The sequence below is a fragment of the Pyrus communis genome, chromosome 6 (assembly GCF_963583255.1).
Source record: "Pyrus communis chromosome 6, drPyrComm1.1, whole genome shotgun sequence".
Classification (NCBI taxonomy): Eukaryota; Viridiplantae; Streptophyta; class Magnoliopsida; order Rosales; family Rosaceae; genus Pyrus; species Pyrus communis.
In genome coordinates, this window is record NC_084808.1 from 14,838,535 (window position 1) to 14,864,370 (window position 25,836).

General features: G+C 37.7%; 5 protein-coding genes across 6 annotated transcripts; all 5 read left to right on the plus strand.

Annotated features, from left to right (window-relative positions):
• Positions 1–716: 716 nt before the first annotated feature.
• LOC137736830 (multiple organellar RNA editing factor 2, chloroplastic-like) lies at positions 717–3,315 on the plus strand. The gene is made up of 4 exons (XM_068476113.1): positions 717–1,194; positions 1,492–1,589; positions 1,732–1,797; positions 2,969–3,315. Exons 1-4 carry the CDS (start codon positions 761–763, stop codon positions 3,109–3,111), a joined length of 741 nt encoding a protein of 246 aa, XP_068332214.1. The 5' UTR covers positions 717–760; the 3' UTR covers positions 3,112–3,315.
• A 2,373-nt stretch (positions 3,316–5,688) lies between these two features.
• On the plus strand, positions 5,689–14,305 carry LOC137737070 (splicing factor U2af large subunit A). Of its 2 annotated transcripts, none has more exons than XM_068476424.1 (10): positions 5,689–5,936; positions 6,887–8,435; positions 8,524–8,661; positions 10,910–10,981; positions 11,828–11,869; positions 11,992–12,081; positions 12,364–12,471; positions 12,573–12,662; positions 12,930–13,009; positions 13,097–14,305. In XM_068476424.1, the coding sequence occupies exons 2-10, from the start codon at positions 7,014–7,016 to the stop codon at positions 13,875–13,877; spliced, it is 2,823 nt and encodes a 940-aa protein (XP_068332525.1). In that variant the 5' UTR covers positions 5,689–5,936; positions 6,887–7,013; the 3' UTR covers positions 13,878–14,305. The 2 variants fall into 2 exon arrangements, with proteins under 2 accessions (XP_068332525.1, XP_068332526.1); XM_068476425.1 differs by having other exon boundaries at positions 6,887–8,108.
• A 1,348-nt stretch (positions 14,306–15,653) lies between these two features.
• On the plus strand, positions 15,654–17,518 carry LOC137737823 (large ribosomal subunit protein bL28c-like). Its single transcript, XM_068477390.1, has 2 exons — positions 15,654–15,943; positions 17,019–17,518. Exons 1-2 carry the CDS (start codon positions 15,712–15,714, stop codon positions 17,249–17,251), a joined length of 465 nt encoding a protein of 154 aa, XP_068333491.1. The 5' UTR covers positions 15,654–15,711; the 3' UTR covers positions 17,252–17,518.
• A 433-nt stretch (positions 17,519–17,951) lies between these two features.
• On the plus strand, positions 17,952–19,748 carry LOC137735882 (exopolygalacturonase-like). The gene has a single exon (XM_068475236.1). It carries the CDS (start codon positions 18,306–18,308, stop codon positions 19,524–19,526), a length of 1,221 nt encoding a protein of 406 aa, XP_068331337.1. The 5' UTR covers positions 17,952–18,305; the 3' UTR covers positions 19,527–19,748.
• Positions 19,749–24,482: 4,734 nt separating this feature from the next.
• LOC137736422 (exopolygalacturonase-like) lies at positions 24,483–25,726 on the plus strand. The gene has a single exon (XM_068475691.1). The coding sequence runs from the start codon at positions 24,483–24,485 to the stop codon at positions 25,680–25,682; it is 1,200 nt and encodes a 399-aa protein (XP_068331792.1). The 3' UTR covers positions 25,683–25,726.
• The last annotated feature ends 110 nt before the right edge of the window (positions 25,727–25,836 follow it).

Here is a 25,836-nt window from a genome sequence, read left to right on the forward strand (position 1 = left end):
GACATTCCGGATCGGAGTGTGTCATCTATGAAGCCAATAATTCTAGTTAAACCATAATTATGCTACTCTTATTTTTGTTTTATTTTCGCAGTCTAGTAGGAAAAGAGACACTACTTGGAGGGCATTTTTTAGCAAAAGAGGCAAGGCAATACTAGTGAAAAAGGTTTTGGACGCCCCAAGTGAATCAAAGAAGGAACCTCTGAAACTTTTGTGTTGTATTTGGTTTTGCGTATTATTTTGTTAGGTGATCTACGGGCTTGCTTAACCCCTATGGTTGTATGTTGTTGGGTACAAATGAAAAGAGGATAGGAGCTAGATCATCGAGGTAATTGGCTATTTCTTGTTTGACTGAAATAGCAAAGGGAGATACGAGAGAGGACGTGTTAAGAATAAGTCTCACATTGATGAAAGGAACGACCTTGCATGAACTTATAAGAGAATGAGTTACTACTCATATTTAGTTTTGATGTGCATAATCATATAATCATGAACGGTGAGCATGGATTCTGAAAATATTGTTTATGGACAATCCCATTACATAACTGACTGCACACATGATAGAAATGAAGCGATAGAGAAGTGGGCCTTATTTTGAAAAAAAAAATCGATTTCAAGCCCAGAAAGAAGCCCAATACCAGTTGTAATGGCCCAACCCAAAAGACCTAATAAAAAAACTCGAAGATAAATGCTCCGTCACCCTTATCCCCCACCCTAAACCCTCATCTCATTTCCTCGCTCACTCTTCCCCAGTCCCCCAAAAATGGTTCAAACCCTAATCCGAGCAATTGCCATGGCCACCGCAACCACCACCGCAACCGCTCGCCACCCCACAATCTCTCTCCTCGTACCCAAACGTCTCTTCTCCACTTCCAAACTCACCAATCCGCCTTCCATCCCATCCCTCATGCTCGGCCGTCGATCCCTTGCCCCTATCTCCCACGCCGTCCGATTCCCTACCCCTACCACCCGCTACATTCCGATCCGCTGCCGGGTCAACCGATCTGGCGGTTCTTACTCGCCCCTCAACTCGGGTTCGAACTTCAGCGACCGTCCACCCACTGAAATGGCCCCGCTTTTTCCTGGTTGTGACTACGAGCACTGGCTCATCGTCATGGATAAGCCCGGCGGCGAGGGTGCTACAAAGCAGCAGATGATCGATTGTTATGTTCAGACCCTGGCCAAGGTCGTCGGGAGGTAATGAGTTCTTTGATTTATTGTTTGGTTGCTGTGAAAATAACTGGAAAAAGAAAATTAACGTTTCTGATCTATCTGAATTATATTTATAGTGTATTTTCAACAGGGATTTCTATTTATAGGAGATTTTAGCTTATTTATTCTTAGCTATTGTTCTTGGTGGTGTGACGAATGACGTTGATAGATATGTCTGCTTTATTGTGAATCAAGATATGTATATAATTGAACGGTTGATTTTGTTTAGTATCTTCGGAATTTGTTTACGCTAAAGTTTTGTTGCTTGTTGTGGTATTGCAGCGAGGAAGAAGCAAAGAAGAAGATATACAATGTCTCTTGTGAGAGGTATTTTGGTTTTGGTTGTGAGATTGATGAGGAGACCTCGAATAAGCTTGAAGGTTTGTGCTATTAAATTGAAACTATGTTATAGTTTCTGTGTGTGATTATTAGATTATACATACTGTTTATGCATGTTTGTGAGCTCATGAGTGCATGTCTCCTTGTATCATTTGACTTTATGAAATATTTTCTTGTTATCAGGCTTGCCGGGTGTTCTTTTTGTTCTTCCGGATTCGTATGTTGATCCCGAGTACAAAGACTACGGTGGTAAGTGTTTAAGGATTTAAAGTATAAGCACTAGTGTGAATTAGATCTCGTGTGTTCTTATTTTAATCAGCGTGGTCTTTTCAATAAAGCGGCATATTTGTGCTAGAGAAGATTTTTGTTCATGTGTGTACTTGTCTTAGTGGAGCACATAAATTAGAGATACTACTGGTTCACCATATGTGTATCTTAGCATGTACTACGGTTCACCGGAATTCTTTTTAAAATTCGTAGTCCATCTTGGAGAAGTTAAATAGCCTTGCAGGCATTATTTAATTTTGAATGCTAATTGACTTACATCAAATGTCTCTCTTAACTGTTCTGTGCTTCTTATACTTTGTGGAGATGCGGATCAGTAGAGATGAAACATGCTATATGAAATTTCAGTGTTTTGCAATTTTGATGCGTGTTCATCTTTCTTTGGGTTTTTTATTTTTTTTTTATTTTATGAAGTTGCTCCGATGAATTGATTATTGACTAACATTAGATTTTCAAAAATTCTTTTTGACAGTTTGTCCAATTAACATATATATATTTATTTTCTTTAAAACTCCCAGTCCATCTTGGCAAAGCTAATAGCCCTCAGTTGGCGATGTCTAGTTTTGAATGCTAATGGACTTATAACGAGTCACTCCATCCTGTTCTGTTGCTTCTTGAATGTTGTGGAGTTTCGGAATCATTGGAGTTGATACATTTGATGACCTTTATCATTAAAAAGATAACCTTGCTGAAAGTTCTTTTGATTAAACCAATATTTTTCTTTTATACTAACTTCCAGTCCATCTTGGCAAAGCTAATAGCCTTCAGTGGCGATGATTTGCTTTGAATGCTAATGGACTCATAATGATCCACTCCATCCTGTTCTGTTGCTTCTTTATGTTGTGGAGTTACGGAATCATTGGAGTCGATACATTTGGTGACAAGTTGTCATTTGATATTTCAGCCAGCTTAGGCTTTTAACTCATATTTGATGCCATATTCTCTCATTTACTTTGTGTTGCTTTCAATTTGCTAACTTTGATTTATGCTTTTTCCGCTTATTGGCTTCCCTCCGTTCCAAGTTCACCCCTGTTTTAAATGGATGCTTGTTCTTAAATTTGTTAATTATCTCAATTATTTTCAAATTTCTAAATGCAACCTATCCTCATAACTCATGTAACTTTCTTCAATGCAGCTGAGTTGTATGTGAATGGAGAAATTGTTCAAAGATCACCTGAGAGGCAGAGGAGGGTGGAGCCGCAGCCCTCGAGAGCTCAGGACAGACCAAGATACAATGACAGAACCCGTTATGTGCGCCGAAGGGAAAATGTCCGGTGAAATGAACGGAAGGCTAGCGATGTAAATATCTTGGTGAAAAGGCGATTATGCCAAAGTTTGCTTATTAGCTGAACGTTTTTTTATCATTGTCTGCTGTTTTTAAACCCTTGAGTTCGTGATGAACCTTCAAGGCTATAAACTATTCTGAACCTTGAACAATATTAGTTGTTTTGTGCAATTTCAGACTATTTATTAATTTTCTCAGCCCATTTTCTTCCTTCTGCTTTTTGGATGATTCAATTTGTTTACAGTTCTCTTCCCCTTGTTAAGGCTCACAAGGCCACAACAAGGCCTCTCCTAGGGGAGAGAGGATCCTCGCTGGATCCTCTTTGTGAGGATTTCAGGAATTTTTCAATTACATTTGTTTATCGTACATTGTGCAGTTATTTTTTGTTAGGTACTGTTTATATTCAATTTTAAACAAAACAAAATTACAATAATTTCTGATTGCAGGATGTATGTGATTTGAGGATTCTCAGGATCCTCACAAAGAGGATTCGCCGAGGATCCTTATTCCTCCCAGGGCAGCCATTCTCTCTCTAATAAAAAAATAAAATTGAAGCTCCCCTTCCCCGCTCCCACATTTCCTCACTCTCTTGCGCTCTCTTATTTTAAAACATAAAAAACAAAATTTTTACAAGCACTGTGTGTGGTCATATGTTAGTTTTAAATAAAAAAATTCATAATGATTTCTGACCGCACGATGTACGATGAACGGATAAGGTGTAAGGATTCCTAAGATCCTTACAAAGAGGATCTGAATGGAATCCAAATGAATTAATGTAGGTGAGGCCTTGAAAAAAAAAAAACAACAAAATTTTAGTTGTGTGAAATTATATTTCTATCCATATTTCTTATTCATGTTAAGTTTTAATTAGATGGATAAAATGGTAAATCCATAATGTTTTGGTTGACAATGAGAGTTGTTTTAATATGTAGTTTAGATTAAACACAAACAATATCTAACGAAAATTGATCGCACGATATACGATGAACGGATAGGATGTGAAGACCCCTAGAATCCTCACAAAGAAAATACGGAGAGGATCCCCAACCCTAAGGGAGTGCCTCCATATTGCCATGTTTTGGAGACATTGAGGGTGACTCCACTCCACCATGAATTTGAGCTAGATTGTTTCTATAGGCTTTGTCCAGCAAGAAAACAAGAAACATGGTTTCTCATAGTGTCTTCATATCTAGGGTACACTCGCAATTCTCCAACCTAAGGGCAACGACATTTTGCAACTGTGTGGCTTAGGTATGTAACAATTTGGTCACTTTCTAAAATAATTTGCTAAAACATCCCTTAAAAGTTGTGAATACAAACACCATTTGTCCCTCCAAGAAACGGAAGTGCTTAACTTAACAAAGGGGCCAATTGTAACAATCAACAAATCAGAATGATAAATCTTTGAGTACTTTAATAACGGAGATGTAACAATCAACAAATATATTGATTATATTTATAGGGAATTGTTATTAACATTCCAAAAATCTCATTCTACACTCATCACAAATGCATTTTTCTTTCTAATTATAGAAAGTTTGAAGTAATAACAATTTCTTATTCTAATACGAAGTACATTTACATGATCTTAACATTCTACTACTCTACTTATGCGACAATGCAAAAGTGGTGTTTTACGCTAATCGCTAGCCTTTTTTTTAGACATATTACATTCAAAGTTCAAATCTAGCTTAATGTAATAATATTCCTTGTAAATTTGTAATTATATAAAAATAATAATAATAACATGACAATTGACGATTTACTGCACTGTCTAGTCACACCCTATCTTTCATTGGCTGTAGTCCAGTTTCGAACAGAAAAAATTCTCCATTTGGTATAAATTATGTAAAGTATTGACGATTTACATAAACCAATTAAGTGTCAAAGAAATAGAGGGATGGATGGAAGTGTCATATTTCAAGTGTGGGCAAAAGGGCAAACCAAACTCCTCGCAGAAGCGCAACTTTCTTCTGTGTAGGGGTGGCGCGGGTGGGTTGGTCGGGTTAGACTCTAATTTGTTGGCCAATCCAATAAGCTTAGAGTGAAAATGTTCAAACTCTTTTCACCCAAGAAAATTGGCATCCCAACCCATCCAAGTCATTTTTAGGCAAGTTGGGTTGGACGGATTCCACGAGTTGGGCTTGACTGGTTTCTTTCTTATTCTTAATGTAAGTATGAGAGCATATAATTATACTTCAAACTAGGCCTAAATCATGTGAATTTGATGTTGTTATATCAATACATGTTACTAATACATGAATTTTACTATTCAAATCAAGCATTAAATTACAAACAAGTACATTTAAAAGGGACTAAATTTCATGTATAAATTTATTTAATATATATCATACATGTATGTTTAAAAACTCCTGTCATTCTAGTGGATAAATTTTAATCAAAATAATAATACTTTCAACTTAACACAATCCACCTATTAACTGAGTAATCGGATTTTTTAATAGAAATAATTTGATTTTGGGTTTACAACCCAACCCAACCCTACCCCACCCCCAACCCAACCCATATCAACCCAACCTAAATCGGGTGGGTTAGTCGGTAGACTGAAATGCACACCCCTACTTCCTTGTGTGCGGATAAACAAACCACCACCTCTCTGCTTTCTCAATTAGGTTTTCCCGTTTTCGCAATTTCCCAATTCCCCCAAACTGCGGAACTCTCTCTCTCCACCAATTCATAAATGCCTTTGCACTCTCTTCCACACCCCACTACCACTTCCGCCTCTTGCCGCCGCCGCTAAGCTTTCGGAAACGCCACCTCTCTCGGCCTACTTCGCCGCCGGATCTCCGTCCCAAAGGTACAACCTTTTCTCCTGCTTTTCTGCAAAGATAATCGTTTCTTATCTAAGTAGCTTCTTTATTCGTTTCGTAAGAAGTTGAGGTTATGCTTTTCTGCAACTTGGAGTTGGGGTTTAACTGGGCTTTTGTTGCTTATTCCGTTTGGTTGCTGAGAAAACAGAGGAAAGATAATGAAAGTGAAAGTGGGATTGCTGTGTTTAATCTAAAGAATTGGCTGAATTACTTGATTCTTGTGTGCCATTTTAATTTTGATTAAGTATAGTACATAATGGTCAAATGAGACAAATCATTAATGTTCCTACCCATATTTTGTAACTTATATATTCATGAATAATAAATTGTATACTTTTAACCTTTTTCGCTTTTCCATATCTTAATGTTGTATTTTGAATGAAACTCATAATTTAGGTAGGTTTGGCGTGGTAATGTAGGAAACGAATCATAATCTATCAAGAGTGCAACAGTGTAGGAGTGTAAAAGACTTATAGACGCATACATTAGCAGTGAATGTCACATGCATGCACTAGACAATTCATCAACTTTGGATTGGTTTTGGTTTTCTAAATGACGTTAATGTGCTATTACAAATGTGTTTTACACACAGAAAGACACGGGTAGTTTCCAATGGCCCTTTTTAAAACTTTGATTGCATTGCATGAATAGTGTACATTTTGGAGTGAAAATTGTGCTTATTATCACGCATATAGATAAGAAATTTGGTACATGATACAGACACACATTCATGTAGCATGTATAAAACAAATATGCAGATCTGCTTCACTAGTTTTCATGATTTTATAGTTTCTTTACCTTTTACAGTCTTCTTTGTATCCATGAATTGTTCGAAACTATTTTATCATTATGTTCTGGAATGTAGTGAGTGGGGCTAAAATTTGTTGATCCACATGGGTCTTTGACTAATATCACGTGCATTTTTTTCTTGGTGCAGCGATATTCACTTTGACTTGTCAATAGAAAACAAGGCTGCTACTAACCTCTTTGCGCACTGGTTTAAACTGTTTCTATGCTCGATTAGAACCTCAGCAATTATTGTTTAACTGCACTTATTGGGACAGATGAGCACGTCTAGTCAGCTACAAGAAATTAACAGAAAAACTAGCTGGATTGCCCTGCCTAACCATGATGAAGAAAGTGCTGCTAGAACAAGGCCTTTCAGCTTTGAAGAGATTATGCTTAGGAGGAATAACAAGAAGTTATGTGATAGTGTCGTAGAGGAAGTCGTAGATGTAGGTAATGTACCAAGGGAATCTATGGTTAAAAATTCTTTTGACAGTTTTGAGTCTGAAAAGGATCACAGACACCATAAAGATTTGCCCCCTGTTGATAAAAAGCCTGCCTCCGAGGATCCAGTGAAGGCATATTCCAGAAAGAAAGAAATATATAATTCCAAGAGTTCTAAAATGGAAGACGGTTTTTCCAAAGGGAAAGTTAGGGGAGGGCATGAGCCAGAAAGCTTGAAGGATAAACCGAGCAAAGATAGAAGAACTGAAGCTGAAGGAGGCACAACTGAAAAACAAATACATGGTAGGAGAAAAATTGACGAGCGGTCAGATAACTTCCAAAAAGAATCTGTAAAGAAGCATTCAAGGGATTCGATAGGAAAGGAGAGACACACGAGCCAAAACAGAGGAAGATCTGAAAGAGAAGCCAAGAGAAAATACCAAAATGGATATGATGAAAAAATTAGAGACAGAAATGCTGCAAAGAAGCATGATTCAGGGAAACATCATCTGCTAGGAAGTTCAGAGAGAAAGGAGGGGAAAAAATCATCAAAATCCAATTTTGAAAATTCAAGGCTAAAAAGGGAACGGTCAAGGAGTAGAGACCGTGAGGATACACATAGATTTAGGCCTCCCTCACCAAGGGCACACAAGTATACATCTCATAATTTGAGGATCCGCAGCGAGATATCTTCACATTCACTCAAAGAGAAGCCTGGAACACAGGATTCTGATATTGACAGGAGCAGAATATCTAATAATGGCTCCAATAGCCACCATCGCCGACATGGTGGGCCAGTGAAAAGGCTTGGTGGTTATTCACCGAGGAAGAGAAGAACCGAGTCTGCTCTTAAGACTCCATCCCCACCTGACCGTTCGCCTGAAAAGAAAAGTGCCAAGTGGGATCATCCCCCTACGGCAACTGACAAGGTATTATCTGGTTCGATTGCTTCTATTTTTAATTCATCAAACAGTAACATGTCTTCAAATGTACATGAGATGGCCATTGCTGTTGCTGTTGCTTCGGTTACTAGGAAATCTATATCTGGGGTTCATCCTAATTCTTTATTGACTAAGAAGAATGCTTCTGTTGACTCGGTCCAACTAACACAAGCTACTCGGCCTATGAGGAGGCTTTATGTAGACAATGTTCCGTCTACAACCTCTGAGAACACTTTAGTGGAATCTCTTAATAATTTTTTGTTGTCTTCGGGTGTCAATCATATCCCAGGAACACGCCCATGCATTAGTTGTGCGGTAAGCGTAGTAAATTTTGAATGTTTATCCCTGTGATACAGCAATTATGACTTAGGGATGAGGCCTGCCTTAACTATTTTAACTGCAGATTACCAAAGACAAAGGTCAAGCTGTTGTGGAGTTTCTTACACCGGAAGACGCTTTAGCTGCTCTATCTTTTGATGGCACCGACATCTCTGGTTCTATTCTCAAAATAAGGCGCCCTAAAGACTTTGTTGAAGTGGCTGTAAGAGTGATTAAATAACCTTTTCCTCTCACCTTACCTTTTTTTATTTTATTTTTATCCCATTGTTGCTTTATACTGGTTTATGTTGCTTTTTAGTTGTTTGATCTTATTCTTTTGATATACGATCTATGAAGTTATGCTGCTTGAATTTTTTGTTCTTATTTTAGCTGTTTAACCACTTATTTTTCTCTGTTATATGTTGAAAATGTATTTCGGTTATTTTCTTTGTGGAATCCTTGACATATTATTTCTTGATATTTTCTATTATTTCATATATGTCTTAGGGGTGACTACTACGAAATCATTCAATACAAATAGCTTTTCAAATTACATAATCTAACAAAGTGGTTATTTTGTTTGCTCTTTGGCTATTTGTTTTTTTTTTATTCATACTTCCGTCTCTTCTTTTCTTTATGAAATGGAAGGGATGGACGTATGAAATGCAAGAAAATGCCGAGCCGAATCAGATTGAATCTATCCTATTCTTGAGTTCCTGACTTCCTGGTCATTGCACCTTTTGTAGATGGAGCTGGTCATAGAGACACATCCTTAAGACTAGGGTTTGGTTATTTGCTGTGAAATTTTAGTTGGTGGCATTTTTAGTTTTCACAGGTGCCTTGTTATTTATTTCACCTTGGAAGCATAATCAAGATTGCTTGTTAAATATAACATTGGGATATGTTTCTGTAGCTTCACAAGCTTTCTGTTGTACATGGAATTATTTATTTTGTCCTGTTACACCAGAATTTTTCTGACTGTCATGTTGTAATCTCTTAAATAGGATGTTTATGTTGGGTGTGTCGTAATTCACATTCAGGATGGTGATGAAGCTGACTCCTAAATAAGAAGATTTTCAGGTGTAGTGACAAGTTTGATGTGCTTGCAGCTTCTTCTCTTGATTTGGACCTGGGTCACTGATCTAGGATTTTGAAGTAGTAATATTAATGATATGGACCACAATGTTGGCTTGATTTAATGTTCAACATAAAAATTGCATTTAATATTGTCTTTTAGGATACCTTCTCTCATTCCCAGTGGTATTATCTGCTTCTTGAGCCTTGATAAGCTTTCATCCTTTTCACGATAAGCATGTTGTAATAGGCTTATTTTATAGTGTTTTTGAAACTTTACTGAAATTTCGGTTGTCCATTGAGTATTGTATTTAGCATCACCACACATAATTGAAAAAAAGAACATGCTTTGAGGAGTATAGCTGCTGTCACTGGATGATTCTGTGCTTAATTGTTTAATTAGTATAATTATAAGTACTGCGATTTTGAGCTCTAGACAAATATATGGAAACCATCCAGTTTTCTCAGCCAGACGCCCAATTATGACGTCAGGGAGTGGGGCAGAGAGAGATAGGCAGTGTTAGACTATTAGACTATTAGACTATTACAGTTACAGATCAATTCAAGTCCTGTGTCTGTCCTTGGTTGAATAAACTCATTCATCCTTATCAGTCTTGCCTTTTGTCTTGTTGCACGCCTGCATGGGAACAAACCATCTGGCCAAATGTTTTCTTTTGTAGACTTGTAGTCATTATTCATTTTCCCTGCAGGCTAGCTTATTAGCTTATCATGGATGCACTATAGTCTATTATGTATTTTTATTTTTTTCAACTTAACAATTTATTGAAATTATCTTCCATTTAAATGACTAACCTGACATTTTTCTATCTGTAAATGCTTATTGGTATTCTTGGAATAATGGATGATCTCATTGGATTGACTCTGTACTCTATCAAAATTGAACCTTATATATCTCTACTCAATGAATGATAAATTAATTAGATTTTTGATGGAACCATTAGCACGGGATGAAAATAATACCTAATATGTCAATTACATGGTTTCCTACTCGGGATGTGAATTAATGTCATTGATAAAAGACCATATTGATTTTTGTTTACCTTACCAATTTTTCAAATTTGAAATTGAGATTGTCATAAAGGATCTTTTATGAAGTTTGGTAGATTCAATCTGATTAAATATAAATATGACCAACAAATTAATTACAATGAATTGTATTTATGCATGTTTTCTTCTGAATAACATAAGTGAAATCAGAAGCCCTGGTTTCGTTAAATTTTTAGTTTTAGTTCCTACAATATGGTTATACTCTTCTTTGCTATAAGCTTAAACTTTATTTGGCTGAAGTACTTTCTATTACTGCTTTGCAAATTCTGAGGTATGTTGTGCTTACTATCCATGGAGCAGGTTTTCAGACAGTTGCTATTTTCATGCAGACTGGTGATCCAGAGAAATCAATGGCCGCGGTTGAGACAATAAGTGATGTTGTGAAGGATTCCCCCAACAAGGTATCCTGAGTTAGATAGTATTTGTACTAGAAATATAATACAGATGAGTAACAATTAAAAGGTCAAAAGGTTTGGGTGCAATAAACAACAGATTAACTTTATCAAACGAATAAACAATGAACCAGTTAACTGTGACTCACTCTCCCTGTCAAGGGTTTCATAATGTGAAATATACAGTTGAAGGGCATTAGGATCTATTCAGCATCAACTGTGATGGTCATGACCAATATCTTAAAAAAATAAAATAAAATAGTTTATTAAGAAAAGTTTACTTGTTTTGCAAGTTGTGACATTCATTATGATATTAAAATTTAATGAAATTTTGTGATAGTCCACATCTATTGTACAAGAGTAATGAATTGTAATCTTGAATCTGATTATCAAATTATACCTTTTTAACGTAACCTATGGAACCTGACATAAGGAGTTGTACCTAAGTCTTACTCTTTATACCTTAATGCATAAATCATTTGTCTAGCTCCTACGCATCAAGAGAACATTTGTGTTTTAGTGATTTGTGAAGTCTCTTTAGTGTGTACCAACATGCTACTTTTTTATTTGTGACAAAATCTATGCGTGCTGTCATCTATCTTATTGTATGAATGGTTTTTTATTTCTGGGAGGTCGTAACCCTTTTTTGTGTGATGTCTGGCATCTAGGTTCTACCTTCTACTAATATAGCCATGCTTCAGATTCCTTCTACTAATATAGCCATGCTTCAGATTTTTTGAATTTTCAAATGTTTTCTTCTTCTTTGATTCTGTACCACATTTTCAATGCTGTCATATGTTGCTTTCTTTTGTTGATACCTGGAACTTCTTTCATGTTCTCTGCTTATTTATGCAGATTTTCATTGGTGGAATTTCAAATGCTCTTTCATCAACAATGGTAATATGAAATGATGTTAATTATTCATATAGTTCTCTTTTCCCAACAAATTTGATCCCATCTTTCAGTTCCTATGTTCATTGACCTACTTAGTGACTTGGCCATTAATGCTGCTTTTCCAGCTTATGGAGATAATTAGTGTCTTTGGACCTCTGAAGGCATACCACTTTGCGGTCAATGAGAAACTTAATGAACCGTGTGCTTTTGTGGAGGTAATAGAGCATATTGAAGGCTCAAGTTAATTTTTGTTTGAAGTATATTTTGAAGTATATTCTTTATAAACATATGTACTAAGCTTTTTGTAAGCATCAATTTTATCTGTTTGTAGTTTGATTACCATGTTGTACTAGTACATTTATTTGGAAAAGACGCATGCCTTTGTGTTGTTGTTTGCCATTGTTGATTTCGAACTCTCTAGTGTTGAATCTTTTAGTTGTTTGGTTGTTTGCCATTGCCCCCTCCTTTTTGCTAATGAGATCTGGATACTGTGTCAGTATGTAGACCAATCAGTTACTCTCAAAGCATGTGCGGGTCTGAACGGTATGAAATTGGGAGGGAGAGTGCTAACTGCAGTTCAAGCAATTCATGGTGCATCATCCTTGGTACAAATTTCACCCTCTTCCTTTTCGGACGATGTTCATTATCCATTTTTTGTTATTTTACTTGGACATGTTTACTGATGGAAGAATTAAACTTATGCTAGGAAAATAGCGGAAATACATCATATGAGATACCAGAATATGCAAAGCCACTTCTCCAACAATCATCGCAGGTCCTAAAGCTTAGAAATGTGGTATGGCGGTTGTGCTTGATTTTATGTTTCAATTCTTATTTCTTATGGTAACTGACGTGTCCTTTACTTTCTTGTCACCAAGACAAATTTTAAAATCATACGGTGAATAGAAAAACTAGACAATACACAATGGGTATCTTGTAGTAAGAACTATTTGATGAATTGTTTTTTATCTGACAATTTATATGGGATCCTAAAGTTTGTTAGTATAATCTATTGGGATCAATTTTTTTGCCATATTCCTAATTGTTCCTCGATGTGAATTAGTTCAATCTTGAGCACTTCTCACTGCTCTCAGAACCAGAAATGGAAGAAGTTCTGGAAGATGTGCGATTAGAGTGTGCCAGGTCCCCGAGAAATTTCGCATTCATTTTTTTGTTCATGTTCTTTTTAAACTTTATTTGAGTAAGTGTTAAAGCCCTTAAGTCATGCAGGTTTGGTACTATTAAATCTGCAAAGGTTGTCAAGTATCGCAACAATCACATCATCACCCCAGGGACATCTGAAGCTGTTAATGATGCGAAATCTGGAGGCTACCAGAAGAGCTTAGCGTCCGAAGAAACTGGAGCAAAAATAGACGCTAAAGAAGAACATATTGCAAATGAGTCCAGGGAAACTAGTGGAGTGGAGATTCCAAGCAATGCCAAACAAGTAAAAGAAGAGGAATTCACAGAAGACAACCGGTTCTATTATGATAAGCCTGCAGACGGTTTTAGAGAGGAAAAATCATGTCAAATGGGTCAATCAGATGATAATATGAAAGCTGAAGGAAGCGACAACCTACCTAACAATGTTCTTGGGGAACACCCGAACCAGCTGAACGGTATGAAAGATGCTTTGGAATGCTATGATGATTTGGTTACTGATATTAAAATAGAGGACGTAAGCTTGGAAAGCAAATCAATGGCTAAAGAGGATTCAACTCTAAAGGAAGTTGGTATTGAGAGAGAAGAAACTTTTGCTGGAAAGGAGGGCAGTGTTGGAACAGAATCAGATGCTATTCGAAAGAGTGAAATTAATGAAAAGGATCATGGGAAGGACCAGGATTACGATCTTGCAAGAATATTTGAGCCCGGCTGTGTTTTTGTGGAGTTTGTTAGAGCAGAAGCCTCTTTAAAGGCAGCACATTGTTTACATGGACGGGCTTTTGAGGATCGTATTGTGACTGTGGAGTATGTTTCACTTGATCATTACAAGGCTCAGTTTCCAAATTGAGCGTATTTGGTTGCTCGTGACAATGCTCCTTTCGTAATGCCTTGGTCGAATTCTAGTGGTTCTCCTCCGGTGCCGTGATTTTGGTGACAAAATCTGGTTGGGGCTGTTTTCTTGTTGCAGGTTAGAAGTTTTTGTGCTGCAATGCCTTGGTCGAATTCAAAGCGGAGTTGATTTTCTTAGGGCAACTACCCTTGTGGCTGCTGACGAGGTGGTTGTGATGGCGGCAGCAACTGCGTTGTGTCTCTGCGGGATTAGGATTATGATTCTCTTTTTCATATTTTGTGTTTTTGTTGAATGGATTTATACCGATGCAGAAAACAATCCAAGTCATAAGTAAAACAAGTAGAAAGAATTCGACGAACACAACTTACTAAACCTCTGTACATGGTTGTCTCGTCTTTCATTCTATCCAGATACGTACTTGAATCTGACACACGACTAGATGGCTGTCTTGTGTCTAGTTTTCTTTTTTTCTAAACCCAACTTGAATGTTCTACTTTTGTTCCATCAACTCTATTTTTCTTTTACCCTCATAAAAATAAACAAATCTGCAAAACGGATGGATTAGAGAGTTGGAACTTACAAGGATAGAGAGTTCTTAAACGAGATGTGGAAGCAATCTTAAAAGTCTCACTGAGCAGAGACTCTCGTAATGACACTTGTAAGTTCTAATGGAGTTAACGAAAATGATTATGTAAGTTTTAACGGACTTGACGAAAAGGGCCATATAAGTTCTAACAGAGTTGACGAAAATGATCATAGCTGTACATTTTGATGAGTTAGGGAAGGTCATAGATTTTAGTCAAGGAACTATTCCTCCAAGTGAGTTAAAATTAAGGAACCATTGCTACAATTTCCTCAAGTGTAAAATGAGATGTAAATATTGTTTTTAAATCTCAAATTTGCATTTCTCCATTGTAGTTGCTCTAATACCCGTTTTACCCTTACAAGTTAACATCCCCAATTTGAAGATTGTTTACTTCACCGCAATTGTCATGATTAAAGGGAAAGAGAGTGTTGGTTTTTTTAATATTTTTAGTCAAGCGATATAGTTAGAAGGTTAGACAATTAGCTATTAGGGCGAGGAAATTGGTGAGAATCGAACTCACATCAAAAGTGCATATACATATTACCCTCCATTATTGGGGTAAAGCATCATTTGTTTCTTTTTAAATTTTATTTTATTTATAGATAGTTATTGTTTGTAACTTTTGTTCTCATTTTATTGAATCTCACTCAGTTGCACGGATTTTATGCAAGATATAATGTTTGCAAAGATTCAGAAGCTAATAGTTGATTTTCCAAATCACTTAGTAAAACGTCCTATGAAAGAAAAATTACATTTATTAGTTTGGCTTGCTCCCTTTTCTTTACTTAAAAGTAGGGAATAAAAATATATCAAGTGGTGCATTGTTTTGGTGATTAAGGATCCTCTTTAACTCACTATGTTCCATGTTCAAACCCTCCAATTTTCTTAAAATAATTTTTTTATTCCAATTCCCTTTAAATTAGTTTAGAGTAAAAATATATCGAATGTACTCAGAAATAATAATAGCATGTAAATTTCAAAAATGCCACTCTCTAATTACATTACCCTATAAATTTTGAATTCAATAGCTACAAAAGTTGGGAATAATACACAGGTATGAGACTTGAGAGAGCCCACTCGAAAAATTCTTTAAGGCCCAGTGCGCACATTAAGCCCATCACTCCCACAGCCCACTCTATAGGTTATGGCCCTCCAAAACCAGAGGCTTCAATCCACTGCAAAATCCGCTTTCAGAAAATACAGATAACGAGCACCCAGAGCTCCTCTTCACTGAGCAGAGCAGCAATGGCAGCAGCATCGGCAACAGCCGCCGTGTTCTTCGGCACCACCCGAACTCCATGCTTCCACAGGGCCGACGCTTCCAAGCAGTTCCTGCAGCCTTTCAAGGCGGAGGCAGTTTCCGACGTCGGGTTCGTTACCAGTCAGCTGAGCGGCGTCAGAATCTCCTACGACATGTCGTCTCAGCTGCCAAGTATCTCCACTCCTTCCCTCCCCGCCCTTCAGCCCATCGTTGCCCGTAATTTCTCTCGCCTTCTATCTCCCATCCCATGTATTCTTTCGCAGTTTAATATGTTGGTATTTTTTATAATTACGGTTAATCAGTTTTAATTTTTGTCAATTATGTAATTTAAGTGCATTTATGGAAACTTAATAATCAGTTTCTCATATCTGGACAAGAATGGGAGAATTGTTCTGCATGATCAAAATTTTGATGTGCCACTTCTACATGGTATTGCTTAAGTGAGAGTTCTTACGTTTCGTTTTTTGCAAAGACGAATTTGAACTACATTGACTACATTATTGCTAGTCCATTATGAGGTTTAGTTCACTTCCTCATCCCTTAGCGTAGATAATACCATTTGTTCAAATTTTTTTTTTTAGAAATGAAGCTCAGCTAATTGTTTCATTTCGTTGTTTTTCTATATTTGACACAGAGATATTCTAAACTACTGTAATCTGCGGGGAGTTGGATTCGAACTTGGGTGAGGGGGGCGGGCATGCTGCTCGAGCCAACTGGCCTAACACATGTCTGCTCATTTCGTTAGTTTTCTTGGAGTGGGAATATATGGGTACAAATGCATTTGATGTACATGGTAGAAGGGAAACACAGTGATTTTGGTCATCAGATAGTCTGATACTAGAATAATTGACTATACTTTCCATATTTTAATCCCAAAAAAATATAAATGGGTTGTCTTTGTAAACACGAAAATTTCGTTGTCGACAGTCTTGATTGGCAATTTGGTTATCAGATTGTTTGAAAAGAATAGTATGATCCTTGCTTTGTTTTGGGTGGTTTAGATGGATTTTTGAAGATTTCGTCGGAGCTGGTTTAACTGAGCTGTAGCATAGCATCGTTTTTTGTCTGCCCTTTGGGCTTCTGTTTCCCAGAGTACAAAGGAATGTCTTAGTTCATTAGCAGTTTTTAGAGTTTCGGTGTTCTTTGGGCTGTTGGGGGTTTAAGATATAGCATCCGCCTTGTAGTTGCATTTGTTCTCAACTCTCGCGGCCAATTGGTCGTTCATTAATTTACTAATTTTCGTTAGAATGTTGAAAATTGATTTACCTTATGATTTGATCGACCATTGCAGGTAGAATTTGTCCTTTCACTGGGAAGAAAGCAAACAGGGCAAACAAGATTTCCTTCTCAGCCCACAAGACCAAGAAGTTGCAGTTTGTGAACCTGCAGTACAAGAGGGTTTGGTGGGAAGCTGGGAAGCGCTTTCTCAAACTCCGCTTGTCAACCAAAGCATTGAAGACCATAGAGAAGAATGGGATTGATGTTGTTGCCAAGAAGGCCGGGATTGATCTTCGCAAGTTATGATCCTTGCTTTTATTGTTTTTCCACACTTTTTCTGTTGTAAGGCATGACTGATCGCTAATCAAACTACTTTTTGTTTCTATACCACTCAAATACTGTGTTCAATCTTGAGCTCTAGTTTTCATTACTGCAGCCTACAAGTTCTTGGCTCCTCTCTAATGCAAGTCCAGTCGATTAGGCCATCTCCAACCGAAGGGGCTATGTTTAGCTCCCGATTACAGCCCTGCAAGAAATTATTTTTTAATAAACATTGCCATATCATATTTATATGGTTTTCCAACCGAATGAGATTATTTTTTAGTCCCTTCAATGATTTATTATTTTAAGTTTGTTCTTTAACTTTATTGTTCAAGTAACTCTCCATATTTCTTATCTTTATGTAATCTTAATAATTTTTCGGAATGTTATGTTTGCTTTGCTTCAAAGGAAAAAAAAAACAAAAAGAGATGATCTTAAGTCTATTTTTACAAGTGCAATATAGTTGTGTTGTTTTGTATCTACGACATGTTGCAGATCCAATGACAATTATCATTCTATGTACTCTGGAGGAAAAAGTGAACCCGTCTCACCGTCTCATCTAATGGTTAAAATAGTTGATGTACGTCGTACGACAGAATTTTCCCTTTTCTTTGGGTGATAAAGGGCATTGTAGTGCGTATTTTGTGAGAATATGGTAGAGGTTTGTTTTACATCAAACATCATAGCCTCGGGTAACGTTTTCTGGAAAGTCCGGCCATTAGTCGGCCGAAACTTGAGAAATATCAACTGACATTATGGTGACTTTTGAGGAGGAAAGCATATTATTAACAACTTAGCAAGTTCTTGTTGGTGATGGATGCTTCTAAGACCAAAAAGCTTACTAATTATAGGATACACAACACAAGTTGAACTACATTGCAACTCCTTAAGGACTTGTATAAAAATAGCAAGTGATTGGTTGATTTGTCGATGGTATTGAGCCTTCGAATCGGACTATAAATTCGCCCGAAACGAAACTGGAGTTCCATCATCCCTTGGGGAAGGAAAACGAAAAATAATCAAGAAAGCGAAAATCAAAATGAGTCCGAAAATGAGTGTACTGGGAATGTTTGTGTTCTTATTGCTAGCATCTGCAACTAAAGCTCATGAGTCTAGTGTTTTTGACGTGACAAGTGCCGAATATGGTGCAAAGCCTGGCTCTGATATTACTTTTGCATTGGCCAAGGCTTGGAATGATTCGTGTGCATCACCGTCCGCTAGTAAAGTTGTTGTTCCGAGGGGAACATACAAGTTAAGTGGAGCAAGTTTCAGAGGTCCTTGCAAGGCTCCGATTGAGCTTCAAGTGCAAGGAACATTGCAGGCTCCAGAAAAGGACAGTGACCTCACAATGGAGGGGACTTGGGTTGGTTTCCAGCACGTTGACATGATCACCGTATCAGGTGGCGGAACTTTTGATGGCCAAGGAGCATTTGTTTGGAGTCAAAATAACAGCAGCAAAAGCAAACATTGCTCTGGTTCCGTTAATCTGAGGTTCGACTTCGTCACAAATTCCATAATTCAGGACGTAACTTCACTTAACAGCAAAAACTTCCATGTCCATGTTTACGGGTGCAACAATGTTACATTCCAACATGTTCACATCACAGCACCCGGAGACAGCAAAAATACCGATGGAATCCATATCGGCAAATCAACGGGGATCAACATTACTCATACATACATTGGAACTGGGGATGACTGTGTTTCTATAGGTGATGGCAACAACCAAATCGCGGTGACCAACGTTTCTTGTGGGCCAGGTCATGGCGTAAGCATTGGAAGTCTCGGAAGATACGACAATGAGGAATCCCTGGCTGGAATCATAGTCAAGAACTGCACCCTGACCAACACACAGAACGGTGTGCGCATCAAAACATGGCTGAATTCTCCTGTGGCTACCGTTGCCTCAGATATACACTTTGAGGATATTATCATGGTTAATGTGAGTAACCCTATTGTCATAGACCAACTTTACTGCCCATATAAGAAGTGTGATAATTTGCCTCCGTCGAAAGTTAAGATCAGCGATGTTAGCTTCAAGAACATTCAGGGCTCATCTGCAACTGCACTTTCACTAAAGATTGTGTGCAGCAGTGGCTCACCATGTGAGAATATGGAGTTGGCTGACATTGATCTCACCTACAGCGGAGCCAAAGGAACTCTTACCTCTCAATGTTCAAACGTCAAGCCAACAATTTCTGGCCTGACCGGGGCTCTTGCATGCGCTACATCCTCCGTGATGCTTCCTCCCTTGATCTAAGATGAGAAAGTGCTAATGTTCTCGACGTAAATTGTTGTGCTCTTTGGATTCCTTTTGTATACAGATGGACAAATCATAAGAATAGCATGTGTAATTATTGATAAGCTCTGCTAGAATCTGGTATTATTGTGCTGGTGTCGTCATGCCAAGTAAAAAGATAATTGATGATGATAATTTTTCATTCTCTAATTTCTTGATCAAACAAGTAGAAAATATTTTCTTTTATTCTTCTATGATCCTGTACTACTACTATCGATCTTTTTTTTCTCCGATCAGATACCTTGTTTGTTATGAAAAAAAAGGAAAATAATAATATATTGTCTGAAATTGCATCCGTTTTTACTACATATACTTTTCTTGGCATGACATCAGTGGGGCATTCCCTTTTCCCAGTTAAATTGACAATTGAATCATTTTTATGATGAGTGCTTTTAAATAAGAAAATATTTTTCCAAAATTTGAGTTAACATTTCCTATAACTGTATCGTTTTCCAAGGTTTTACCTGCTGCTGCCTAAATATTAAGAAAAACCAAGTAAGAACCCTAATACATTTAAACATTAATCAAATAGGGTGCAGATAGGGTCGTAACTTCGGTGGTAGTGAGCAACCCACATTCAAGGCAGAATTCAACTCCTCTCCTGCTTGGCTTCCTATCCTATGTATGAAATAGCCACAACAGTAAGAATTATAAAACAAGCAGACATTGACACATCATAAGACCATTACGACAACTTTTTCAAGTACTCATTGGTAGCGTAGGGGACTTCCTAGGAAGCAACAATGCACACCACTATACATCTAGCACGCGGAATTGACTACTTCGGGCGCAATTGAAAATGATCTTCAAAGCAAGTTCCACTATGCTAATGTAGGTTTTTCGACACCGTGGATTAAACCGGTAAACAAGATCTTCGGCACCACCCGAACTCCATGCTTCCGCAGGGCCGACGCTTCCTACAGTCTTTCAAGGCGGAGGCAGTTTCCCACGTCGTTTTCGTTACCAGTCAGCTGGGCGGTGTCAGAATCTCATACGACATGTCGTCTCAGCTGCCTAGTATCTCCACTCCCCCTCTCCCTGCCCTTCAGCCCATCGTTGCCCGTAATTTCTCTTGCCTTCTATCTCCCATGTTTTCTCTCGCAATTTAATATGTTTGTATTTTATATAATTACGGTTAATCAATTTTAATTTTTGTTATAGTTGCGATTAATCAGTTTTAATTTTTGTTAAATATGTAATTTAAGTGCATTTCTGGAAACTTGATATTCAGTTTCTCCCATTTGGACAACGAATGTGAATTGTTCTGCATGTTCAAAATTTTGATGTGCTGATAGAAATGAAGCTCAGCTAACTGTTTCATATCATTGTTTTTCTTTATTTGACACGGCGATATTCTAAACTATTGTAATCTTACAGGGAGTTGGATTCAAACTTGCGTGAAAAAGGGGGGGGGGGGGGGCGGGTGCGCTGCTCGAGCCAACTGGTCTAACACACATCTGCTGGTTTGTTTTGGGTGGTTTAGATGGAAGGGAATAGAATGGATTTTGAAGATTTTGTGGGAGCTATTGTTTTTTAATTACAATAATGTCACATCCGCTCCAGCATTGCTATCATAGAAAAAGACATTATTGTGAAAATATATTAAAGAAAAAAGTAAATATATAATAAGTTAGAGGGGACATGAAGCCAAACCCTAACAAGAAGAAGAAAATTATTAGAAACAAAAAATCAATTAAGATAACTTCTAAGAGAAACGGAAATTTGAAAGCACCAAAAGATTATGAGCAAAAGCCGCAACTGCACACGGTGGACAAAAATCCCACCAATGAACCCCAACATGATCAACACCATAGTTTGTCAAATAATCTGTCACCTGATTTCCTTCGTGATAAATGTGAGAAAACCAAACATGCATGGAAGAGAGGATGGTACAACAATTTGCCCAATCAACCGATAAACGCCAAGGCATCTGAGAAGATCCATTAGAAAGAAAATGCATTGCTAAAGAGAATGCCAACCCCTCTCCAAAGCCATATAAACAACATGAATAATAGCTTTAAGTTCTGCCTCCAAGGCAGTAGCAATACCAAAAGATCCTGCAAAGCATCCAAGACAATGACCCAAGTGGTCACAAAAAATACCACCAAAACCAGCCATACCTGGAGAACCACGTGCCGCACCATCAGTGTTAACTTGAAAAGAACAAGGAGAAATCCAAATAACCTCATGAATTCTATTGTCCTTGAAGGCCTTCCATGCACTCCAAGCGCTCTAACAATGCGAAGCTCATCAACTGAGTTTAACATAAAACCCATACCGCAAGATTTCACCTCACAAACTTGCCATTAACCAACTGTAAACAATTTCCTTCAAAATGGATTAAATTTTGAGCTTGCCAAAGTGCATAAAAACCTGCCCAATCATACCCCACCATAATAATTGAAGTTCAGTACCAAAATCACGCCACAAAGGATAAGAAAAAAAAAATGATGTGATATCGAAGAATAATGTAGAAACTTGAAATAAGGCTAAAACCTTACGCCAAATTTCCAAAGAAAATGAGCACTCGAAAAATAAATGTTGAGTTGACTCAGTAGCCTTACAAAACAAAGAGCACATCGACACAAAAGAGAATCCCCGATGAAGCAATAAATCATCAGTTAAAAGCTCACCGTGAAGAAAACGCCATAATAAAATTTGAATTACGTGGTTGAAAACATCTATGCCAAACTCATCTATTCTACTGAACAATTGCTTGCTTAATATGCTTAAAGTCATAAGCCAAACATAAAGATAGCACACCATCGGAAGCAGTCAACCAAATTAGTTTATCATCCAATCTCAACAAGGGAAGCTTAATTGCCAAAGTTTCAGACCATATAGCAGAAAGGGTGGCACTAGTTATATCAATAGGGCAAAACCAATTCTCATTATGAATGAAGTCTGAAATAGGTGTAAACAGAAGTTTACCATGAGATTGTAGAATATCCAACCTTTTAACAATTGAATCACCAATCCAATTTGCATGCCAAAAGTTAATAGAAGCACCATTGCCCACCAACCATTTGGAATTCTGACTAATATCTATAAGTAAAGGTTACAAACCAGGCCAAATAGAAGACCATTTATAATGAAAGCACACCTAACCGTTACTAGTAAAAAATCGTGCATGAAAAAAACTAGTAGCCATTGTAGTAGTAAAAAAATCCCAAAATTTCTTCAAAAGAAAGGCCCGATTAAGAGCTTGAAAATTCCTCACTCCAAGACCCCCTTTCTTTAGAGGGGCACAACATTTCTTCCAAGAAACAGGGAATAGGCCCGAGAATTTATACTCCCTATCCAAATAAAATTGTGAGCCTAGTTGTGAACTTGTAATAAAACAGTCTTAGGCCAAGCATAAATAGAAAAAATTGTGAGATAACATGCTAACAACTACAGAATTGATAAGAGTCACCCTCCCAGCCATAGAAAGAGAATGAACATGCCAATCAGATATAAAATTACAAATCTTGTCTGCCAAAACTTGGAAATAAACTTTTTTCGATCGTCCAACAAAAATTGGAACCCAAGATAAATAAAGGGAAGCCTTCTAATGAGTCCATATTATACCATATATTTTACCCTTATCTTAGTATCTATATATTAGTTATTTTAGTAGAATTTTGATACTTTGTTATATATTTTCAACGTAGGATATTCGACTTCGTTTGGAGCAAAAAGTGATCAAACAGAAGAATTTTTGAGTGATTCTAATTGGAGGATGTTTGTGCCCCTTTAAAGATGATTGTGTCAAAGTTTCAAAATTTTCTACCAAGCCGTTTGACCATGGCGATGAAATAAAGGCCTAGTGCGCAACTTTTCCAGATTAACATTTCTGGACTTTTTAGGTATTTTGAAGGTAGGGCTGGGTTCGGTTGCCAAACCATGCTAAATTTCTTGTGCCATCAACCGGCCACTTATACATAATTACCGAAAATCAATTACCGCTAGCCAACAGTCTTCTTGCGGTTGCCAAAAATCGGTTCAGCCAAAATTATTGGTTGGTTCGGTTGGTAAATGGCACAACAGGTGGTTTGCAAATAAGGAAAGTGTGGATAATAACCATAGGTTTGCAAGAGTGTGATCAACATTTGGGTGCTGTGAATACGATTACATTTGTGGACAATAACCGTTTACTTTCAGTGATGACAAGTTGCTTCGCATATGGGAGTTTGGGATCCCAGTGATTATTAAGTATATTAGTGAGCCTCACATGCATTCCATGTCATCAATTTCGCTGCACCCTTGCGGCATAGAGTATGGACAATCAGATTCTAATTTATAGCAGTAGGGAGAAGTCAAGCATGTAAAAAGTACCTAAAATATCTAAATAGACAAAAAAAAAGAGTATATATATATATATATTGGTAGGTATGGCATATTGCTGGCATACAAAATTAATTACCAAAGACATGCCATTAATTGTCGGTTTGGTAAAATGCCAACCAATTATGAAAAAATGCCAAAATTATACCATACCATTATGAGCCGACCGGTATGGTAAATTGGTTATACTGGTAATTATTCAGCTAAAACTCAAAAAATATCAAATGTTGCTGCTGTAGGACATTTTTAGTTATGAATAAGGGGATCAAATAGGTCATCAATGTTGTAAGGGAATGGGTACTTCCTAAATCATGTTGGCATTGATGCTTTTTAAGGAATATATGCAGCATAAAACTGTCTTACGTTGGACATCTGCGCTTTGTTGGTGATGCGCTAAACAGTTTACTAATTATAGGATAGAAGTTGAGCTACAATTCAACTGCCTAAGGACATATATAAAAATAGCCAGTTTGGTTGGTCATTTTGATGGTGTTGACCCTTCAGGTAGGACTATAAATTGACCTGAAATCCAAATGTAGTTTCATCATTCTTCCATTAATCAAAAAGAAAATAACCGAGTGAAAAATCAAGATGGCTCGGACATTGAATATCCTGGCAGCGTTCTTGTTCTTATTGTCAGCATCCAAAACTCAAGCTGAGCCGGGTGTGTTTGATGTCACGAGTGCGACATATGGGGCAAAGCCCGGCTCTGATATCACGCAGGTTTTAGCAAAGGCTTGGACTGATGCGTGTGCATCACCGACGCCAAGTAAGGTTGTTGTTCCAAGCGGGACGTACATGTTAACAGAAGCAAGTTTCAAAGGTCCTTGCAAGGCTCCTATTGAGATTCAAGTACAAGGGAAATTAACAGCTCCAGCAGACGGCGGCAAACTTACCAGACCGGATACTTGGGTTTGTTTTGAGCACGTCAACAAGCTCACCGTATCAGGTGGTGGAACTTTTGACGGCCAAGGAGCACTTGCTTGGAAGAAAAATGACTGCAACAAAAACAAAGATTGCAAATCTATGGCCATCAATATGAGGTTCGACTTCGTTACCAATTCCACAATTCAGGACATAACCTCCCTCGACAGCAAGAATTTTCACGTCAACGTTTTGGGGTGCCACAATGTCACATTCCAACGCGTCAATGTCACGGCACCGGGGGAAAGCCCAAATACGGATGGAATCCATATCGGGCGTTCAACTGGAATCAACATTACTGATGCACACATTGGAACTGGGGATGATTGTGTTTCCATTGGCGATGGAAATAAAGAAATCACCGTAACTAGGGTTACTTGTGGACCAGGCCATGGCATAAGCGTTGGAAGTCTTGGAAGGTATCCGAATGAAGAACCTGTGGTTGGAATCAGAGTTAAGAACTGCACCTTGACTAATACATCCAACGGTGTGAGAATCAAGACATGGCCTGCTTCTCCTTCAGATGGTATTGCATCAGATATGCATTTTGAAGATATTATCATGGTCAATGTCAGCAATCCTGTCCTCATAGACCAACAGTACTGCCCGTGGAACCAGTGTAAACAGAACGTTCCATCGAAAATTAAGATCAGCAACGTCAGCTTTAAAAACATTAAGGGCTCATCTGCAACTCCCCTCGCAGTCCAGATTGTATGCAGCAGTGGCATAGCGTGTGAGAAAGTGGAATTGGATGACATCGATCTCACCTACAACGGAAATAAAGGCCCTCTTACCTCTCAATGTTCTAACGTGAAGCCCACCATTACTCGCGTGCCAAATGCTCTTGCGTGCGCTACCTCTTTGTGATCAAACAAGTAGAAAATATATTCTTTTATTCTTTTATCATCTTGTACTACCTCTATCGATCTGTGGTTTTTTTTTTTTTTTTTTTCTCCGATCAGATACCTGGTTTTGTTACGAAAAAAAAAAAAGGAATTGTCCTGAAATTGCATCAGTTTCT